The sequence below is a fragment of the Chironomus tepperi genome, unplaced genomic scaffold (assembly GCF_022539635.2).
Source record: "Chironomus tepperi strain 1889 unplaced genomic scaffold, CSIRO-AGI_Ctep_v1 contig_128, whole genome shotgun sequence".
Taxonomy (NCBI): domain Eukaryota; kingdom Metazoa; phylum Arthropoda; class Insecta; order Diptera; family Chironomidae; genus Chironomus; species Chironomus tepperi.
The window spans coordinates 1,792,129-1,799,996 of record NW_027226250.1 but is presented as its reverse complement, the minus strand read 5'-3'; the positions used below and the strand labels follow the sequence as shown (position 1 = coordinate 1,799,996).

Sequence of the window (7,868 nt, the reverse complement as noted above, 5' to 3'; positions counted from 1 at the left end):
TTCCACTTTTCTTTTGACTATGCCACATCAACATACTGCATCTGTGTTGGTCTTTAACTCTTCGCCTTTTTGTTTATAGCGCGGAAAAATTACAAACAAAAAGTATTTTAGTTGCGTTTACTCGTCATACATTAAATGAATCATTCCCTATTTGATCGTCCGTGTTCATAGATCATTGTGCCGCATTGTTTTCATTTGAATTTCAGTTATTCTTTAATGTATTTGGAATAGTTCTGTGATAAACTTGCTAATTGTTTTTTTATGATATTTTGTGTATATGTTGGAGATTTTAAGAGAGTCGGAAATAGAACAAAACCAAGAAGAAGAAGAAAAGACTTGTGGAATTTGAGAAAAAAATTATACAAGTCATTTATTGTGAAATCAAAACGTGTATGGGCCACAACCTTTATCTTATCACATATTATAAATGAAATAATCGCGAAGAAAAAGAACTTTATCGATTTTTTTGGTGAGAGAACTGAGAACAGTAAAGGAAAAATAAGAGTCAATTCAGTTAAAGTTGAGACATCGAACAGTAAATGACATACAGCATATCCGCATATCTATCAAAAATAGAAAATAATTATTAACTAGGAAATAGAAAATAAAAAGTGCAATGTCTGTACAGTTCACACAACAACAACAGGTGGTTCAGATAAACGATGAGGAAGATGATAGACAACGTCTACAATCTCCGGGTACACGAGTTCCACTTGATCGTATGACGAGCAGGTTAAATCCATATTCGCAGGTACAGGAGCAATTAACTCAAGTTGAACTTGATCTTTCTAGAGAGGAGCGGACTGAGCGTTTACGTGTTAGGAGAATCTTTGAAAAGGTATGGACATTAAAGTGCAAAAGTAAAGGATTAAATTTTCCAAATCCCAGTGCAAGATTGGAGAGTATTAAGTGATAACTTTAGTTGATTCAGTGCTAATTGTGTAAACTGATCTCATGACAATCTCTATAAAGCAGTGGTGGGCAACTTATAATGGATTTCTGGAAATGCCATGAACCGCAAGTTTGATCATTGCTTACCACTAAGGTGGTTCCGTGGCACAAAAGAAGTTGCCTACCACAGCTTTAAATATAGTAAATATTAGTGATCTAGAATTGAATGAAATTATTTCAGTGACTACTGATCATAATTCCAGTGACAAATCTTGATGAATCTAAAAAATATCTAATAAGCTTGAAAATATTTGATAAAATTTCTCAAGCCTTCTTTTCAAAAAAATGACTCATGCTTATAAATCATATAAATATTGACACATTACAATTTTTTTTACATTTTTAGTACGACAGAGACAGAAATGGATTCCTCAGCAAGAAAGAGCTTGGAAGACTCATCAAAGAAAATCCAGGACAATGTCAAGATCTACCAAAAGGAATTGCTAAAGAGATTCTCAAATATGCAGACACAGACGGTGATGGTCAGCTGGATTTTGAGGAATTTTACAAACTTAGTCAGGAACACAAATGGATTGTCAAAGACTGGTGTGTGAAGTATTGTCGTTATGTTGTTCCACGACGTGACGGTGCCATTCATGATGAAACAGGTGAGAAAGAACTGCATTAAGCTTAAAAGATGTTTTGTGCACAAAACTTTATAACACTAAGCTAAATTTTTTGTTATCAGTAGGTAGATTAATCGATAGCCGCACAATAGAATTTTGTTAACTAATAATCTATTAATAACTTTTTCTTTTATATTTATTATTTAATTAATTTTTGACAAAATTTAATTATTTTTTGTTCATTTGTATTGTTTTGGACTTTAATTTTTTATGAACACACAAAAAAAATGTATAATTTATAGCGTCTGGATATTCTGTAGGTTCTGCATATGAAACAGTAGGTGCGTGTCATCATGTATTTGTACAAGATTTTTTACGTATCAGAAAAATTGATCGGGATGAAGCATTGCAAAAATTAGGATGTATGAATTTTTTTGACCTTTTTTTGATGTCAGTGCTGCATATAACTGAGCTTCAGAATAACAAGTTTTTGTGATTAATCAAAATGATTTGCTTGAAAAGCAGTTTCAATAGAACAAAATTTACTAATTTTTTGCTAATTGAATTAACAATTTAGCTTCTGATACTTCCAACTGGTTCTCCATACAAAAGATGTTGCTTAATATAAAGAACAGTCATTCATTCATAGCTAGCAACAATTTATCGTGTTTTGTATAACTAAGTTATCTGACTTAACGAATGAAGGCTTTTGATAGGTCAAAGATCCAAATCAAAGTTTCTGCAGCAATTTTGCAATAGATTATTAATTTAACACATCATTTAGAAGCTGATGTAGATAAAAAATTCTGATGTAATTTATAGCTCGGAATAAGAATTAGAGATCCTTATGATTTTTATTGAATGCTTCAACCTTGATTTAAAATATTTTTCATTTTCATTATTTATAAGCCAGAGTGTTGATTTGTTATCGTACTTCTTTTGCTGGTCATATAAATCAATTGTGCGTCCCTATGGGTGCAGCCTTAAGCTTTCGTCTGTCAATTATCAATGCCAAAAGAGCAATATAGTCAACTTCAGGGTCAAATTTGTTATCCACAACAAGTAGTTATTTTTAATTAATATGGTGAAATTCTTCTAATATGGTCAAGATATGAAAAGAATCAGGTTTTAGACACATACTTATCAATTTGAGGAGTGTTTCCTTTTTCAAATCATATGTAGTGGAAACGCTACATGCACAGTCTTTCTTTGTAGACTACAGTCACTAATGTCATCAAAAGAGTTGTTCTGATTCCACTATGAATTGTAGGTATATAATTGCAGAGGTCTGTCAATTATTAGTCGTTAAACAATTATTAGCTACCAATCGTCTTAGTTCAGCTCTGGATCGCAATGATCTGAGTATCTAAGCAATTTTTTTCTGTTATCAATTTGACAGTTGTCAACAGCTTTTATAGAAAAACAAGTCTAGAAAATACATAAAACATTGCTATTTTCTCTCATTTGTATATTCGTTCAAGCTCTATTAAAGTTCGCGAAATCCAGTTCCAAAATAAAATAAGCGTAGCTTTTTGTCCCAATGACCTATTTTAGACGGTGAAACCACTTTAAAATCGAAAATGTCCTCAAATTATTTGATTCTTAAAGCTCATCTGCAATATTCTTGAAAAATCACACACTCTGGCTTATCCATCAATCCATACGATACATCACATGAAAGTATGCTAGATCAATTTGTCTTAATATGTAAATATTATGGCACTTGATTAGTATTATTATGATTCATAGAACCATTAGAGTAGTTAGTGCTTATTAAATTGATTTTCTTGTTAACTTTTACATACACGCATAAAACATTTACACGAATTCATGAAGTTTACCACACTTTCACTCTTACTCACTTTAGAAACATAGTGGCACACATTTGAGTTGTATTATGATCAGGGTTGATTGACTGATATCGAAGTCATAAAGCTTATGATGAACTTAAATTTTAACTTCTTTTATAGTTTTAATAATTAAATATTAATGAAGTCATCCATTGTAAAAGTCTTGACAATTGTTGAGAAAAATTACAATACACAACTTATTAAATATAGTAATCATAAAAGCATGAGTAATACAAAGTTGTGTAATCAATATCCCTGATTGTAAATGCTTAATGATGTTTGCTTTGTCACGATTAATAGCTCACATGAAGTGCTTATTAATTTCATATTAACTTATTAAATAATTTCCCTTGCTGTATATTCTAATGAATTATTCTTTTTCAGTTCCTATTTTATTTTAAACTTTAATTTTCAAAGGTTTCTTTTTCTAATTTCTTATGTTGGGCTAAGAAAGTGGTGGACAATCTTTTTCGCGGCACAACTTGGTTGTAAGCGATGACCGTATTTAACATGCGGTTCATAGTATTTCACTTTTGTGCGCCTCGTATTTGTTGCCCACCACTGAACTAAGAAGATATCCTTAAATTTTATACATCTTTTTCTAATTCTTAAAAGCTTTTTTCTATAAATTGTAAATATCTAGGTACTCTTCTAAAGATCTGAATTAATTTTTTTACAACTTAATTAAAGGATATAGATGAATTTTATAGGCAGAATAGACTATCTTTTCTGAATGAAACATATGAAAAAGACTCCGCCAAGGAAGTATTAAGGCTCTAATAAGCCACAAGCCGATAAAAGTCCATATAGATGTAAAATTCAGGCGGTTTACATTTGGTGTTAATTAATGAGATTCAGTAGAGTCTTAAAGTTCCTTTACGAAACCTTCTTCATTTGTATCACACAAGTTAAAAATCCGTTTTCTTTTTGAATTTTGAAAAGTTTTGAGGTTTTTCAAATTTCTTAGAAGTTTGTTCTTTAAATTCTTAAACTTGAGTTTATTTATATCTTGCATGTCATTTCCAAGAACATGCAAGCTGCTAATTATGCTAATTCTCGCAGTTTTATTGAAGCTTGAAATATTTTTCTGTATTCAACCATTCATTCCAAGTTATGGTGTAATAGTTGATGAATGAGCAAAATTTAAGTCTTCTTTAGAAACTGAATGACATGTCTGAGTCTACATCCTTTGATGATTTTTCCTCTAATTACTATCATTTTACAGCACATGTACACTTTTCATTATAAAAATTCATTTTCACCATTGTGAAAATTCTTACCCAAAAAATAAATTCAATTCCTTTAACTAATGCTTGCTTACAATGATTTTTTAGATGGAGCGTACGAGAATCAGATGAAATTTTTCCCACCTCCATTGACGATGGTCATCTTTAGTATCATAGAAGTTATATTCTTTATCATAGACATAGTTTATTTAGAGTAAGTTCCAATATATTTCACTTATTGACAAAAGTTTGCTTTAAAAATAACTCATGATCAAGCTTGTTAACCTAGGTCATGGTTGCTATCAGTGGCCAGTGAATTATTTCATTGTTTTATCTTCAAAGCAGATTTGTGCTCATTTCCGAGTCATATGATTGATAAAAAGTCATTTGACAATTGCTACTTAAGGACTGAAATCTATCAATCAATTGAGCATTAGAAATCTTTAAGATATTTGGCGCTAAAATGATTGTTGTGAATTGAGAATAATTAATCTCAGAAAGCACATGACCTGGCAAATCAGCTTGGTGCCTGATAATCGACCAATTCTACATCGTGTACTTTCCGGGAATTTTTGCCATTTTGGTTCCTGAACTATTTACACTTTTGAATCTGGCTTAAAGTTGTTTGAGCTTAATATCATAAGTTTCAATTTAGCAACCATGACATTGTCATCTGATTAAAGTATAAACATCTAAAATCCAACTTTTTTCCATCCATATAGTGATTATAAAGACAACGACTTCAAAAATGTCGGAACCAGTGTAAATGGACCGATGGCAACAATGTTTATCTACAATCCACGAAAACGTGAAGAAGCCTGGCGTTTTGTCACTTATATGTTCGTTCATGTCGGAGTTATGCATATCTTGATGAACTTAATTGTTCAATTATTCCTCGGAACTGCCCTTGAGTTAGGTATGAACTTAACAGTTAATTACTATAATTGACTCATCAAATGCTTAATATATCTCTTTGTTCTGTCTATTTTTAGTACATTGCTGGTGGAGAGTTGCATTAGTATATTTATCAGGTGTTTTGGCTGGTTCAATGGGCACAAGTATTGCAAATCCACGAATCTATTTGGCAGGTGCATCGGGCGGTGTTTATGCTTTGATCACTGCACATATAGCTACAATTATTATGAATTGGCAAGAAATGGAATATGCGTTCCTTCAACTCTTTGTTTTTCTTGTATTTTGCGGAACTGACATTGGATTCAGTGTCTATCGACACATAACCGATCCATTTGATCGCGTTGGTTACATGGCACATCTTTGTGGTGGAATTGCTGGACTTTTAGTTGGTATTGGTGTCTTGAGAAACTTGAACGTCCGTCCATATGAGAAGAAACTTTGGTGGATTGCAATTACTTTATATTCAGCTCTGATGATTTCTGGTATATGCTTCCATATCTTTAATCCAGATTACTTTGTGTTTGAGAAGACGACACAGGCACCATCATCATCTGGATTTCCATAATTTTTCTTAGAATAATTGTTATTTTTATGACTGAATTATTTCCTTTAAATTTACTTGTGTGAAGTTAGACTTAGTAGTTAAAATGTTGAAAATAGTCAAATTAATTTATTTTTAAAAGTCAAAACTAAATCATCTAGTTTAAAAGTTTTTAAATATTTTGTAAAAGTAAACTCATCACAAAAATGTTGCATTTTAAGTCCAGTAAAATGAGCTAACTTCACACAAGTATTTTCTCTCAGATATTTTCTTACTCAATTTAGTTCATTTAAATGTATGCACAATTTTACCATTAGTATTTTTAATGTATCAAACTATCCTGAAAATTTTAAACCTTTAAACCAAAGCAGCACAGCATTTAAGCTAGGGTATCGCTAGATCGCTGTATTTGAATGCCGTTTGCCACATTGTGCTGCTCGGGAAGTTCTATTTTTATATTGAATTATATGTCAATTAAAGATATATAGGATTCAAAACTTTTGAGTACAATGAATACACAAAATATCGGAAATATCAGTATGATAATTTAATTTACTTAATACTTTTAAATGAAGGCTGAAGTTTATTTTTTAATTTTTTTTTATAAAAATCTGTAACTTTAAAGTTTTGTCCATACATGACACAAACGAAATCTTTTTTATTTAGAAATTTTACTAGCCATACTGTCATCGAATGAATATTTTTTCATTTCCAATATCATTCAAATACCACAAAGTTTTTATCATATCGGTTTCTTAGTTTATTTCTATTTTAAGTCATTCAAATAAAAAGTTAGCAATTTTAAATATTTTTTTACAAGAAAAACATTTTTATAAAATCTTTTTTATATTTTAAAAACTACTTACAATATCAATCTGATGTGTCTTAAAATCAAATGCATTTTAATAAAATTATGTGCTTTAAATTTTATAAAAGGTTTATTTTTAAATTTAGTCTAGTTGCTGTCTGTTTTCTTGCGCTAATCATGTCAAGATCAAGATTTGAATTCGAAGAATTTGATCAAGAGTTGAGCCTAGTTTGTGCAAGAATCTCATCTTCATGTAATTATACATAATGTATATCCATGGTTTACATAGGAATTGTTAGCTTCCGATGCCAACTAAGAGAGATCATGGATCATAGTTGATTTGTACAACCAAAGAATTAATCAATTAATCAAAAATCCATTTTCAGATCAACTTTACTCTAGTCTGAAGGTGGATTCCATCAAATCTGACCTGCTGACAGAGTTCCGCTAACCTAAGGCAAGAATTTCGATCATTGCTACGGCATGTTCTTTCCAGCTGCGAGATCATATTTATCATACAAACATTGATCAAACAATCATCAAAGTTTCAGTTAAAAAGCTCCGTAGCTCCAGCTTAAAAAGCTTTGAAAGCTTAAAAATTCAAAAATATACTTTCATAACGATTTATGCATTTGTCAAGCATCTGTACAACATCCACGTGGTCATTCACCAAGGAAATTAATCATCAATCTTCAAACCTTTTTATTTTCTCATATATCTTCTTCCTTATTGCATTTAAACTACCATAAATGTACGACTGTCAATATAAATTATTCCAGTGGTGGGTAACATGTGTTCTGCGACACTAGTGTGCCGTTAAAAATGTTTGAATATCTCATGAACCGTATGTGGTTGGCGGCTTCGTTCGAGGCTTTCTCCCAAGGTGAACAGCTAAAAATAAAAGGTTGTTCACTCCTGAATTGTCCGAAAACACATTTTAGTCAATTAATTGATCGCCTGATTTATTTCTTGCTTCTACACTGTCATCAAACAATGCAGCACATTAGAAAA

The 7,868-nt window shown here is 31.1% G+C and overlaps 1 protein-coding gene across 3 annotated transcripts; it reads left to right on the top strand.

The window, feature by feature from the left end:
• On the top strand, nt 1-6,583 carry rho-4 (rhomboid-4). Of its 3 annotated transcripts, none has more exons than XM_070636422.1 (7): nt 1-732; nt 793-838; nt 1,298-1,559; nt 1,838-1,858; nt 4,702-4,807; nt 5,316-5,509; nt 5,586-6,583. In XM_070636422.1, exons 1-7 carry the CDS (start codon nt 617-619, stop codon nt 6,071-6,073), a joined length of 1,233 nt encoding a protein of 410 aa, XP_070492523.1. In that variant the 5' UTR covers nt 1-616; the 3' UTR covers nt 6,074-6,583. The 3 variants fall into 3 exon arrangements, with proteins under 3 accessions (XP_070492523.1, XP_070492522.1, XP_070492524.1); XM_070636421.1 differs by having other exon boundaries at nt 14-732; nt 1,820-1,858; XM_070636423.1 differs by lacking the exon at nt 1,838-1,858 and having other exon boundaries at nt 16-732.
• Nucleotides 6,584-7,868: the final 1,285 nt, after the last annotated feature.

Coding starts and splice junctions, on each gene's coding strand:
- rho-4 (XM_070636421.1), top strand. CDS start 617: ATGTCTGTACAGTTCACACAACAACAACAGGTGGTTCAGATAAACGAT. Junction 839..1,297: donor TTAGGAGAATCTTTGAAAAG/GTATGGACATTA, acceptor TTACATTTTTAG/TACGACAGAGACAGAAATGG. Junction 5,510..5,585: donor CGGAACTGCCCTTGAGTTAG/GTATGAACTTAA, acceptor GTCTATTTTTAG/TACATTGCTGGTGGAGAGTT.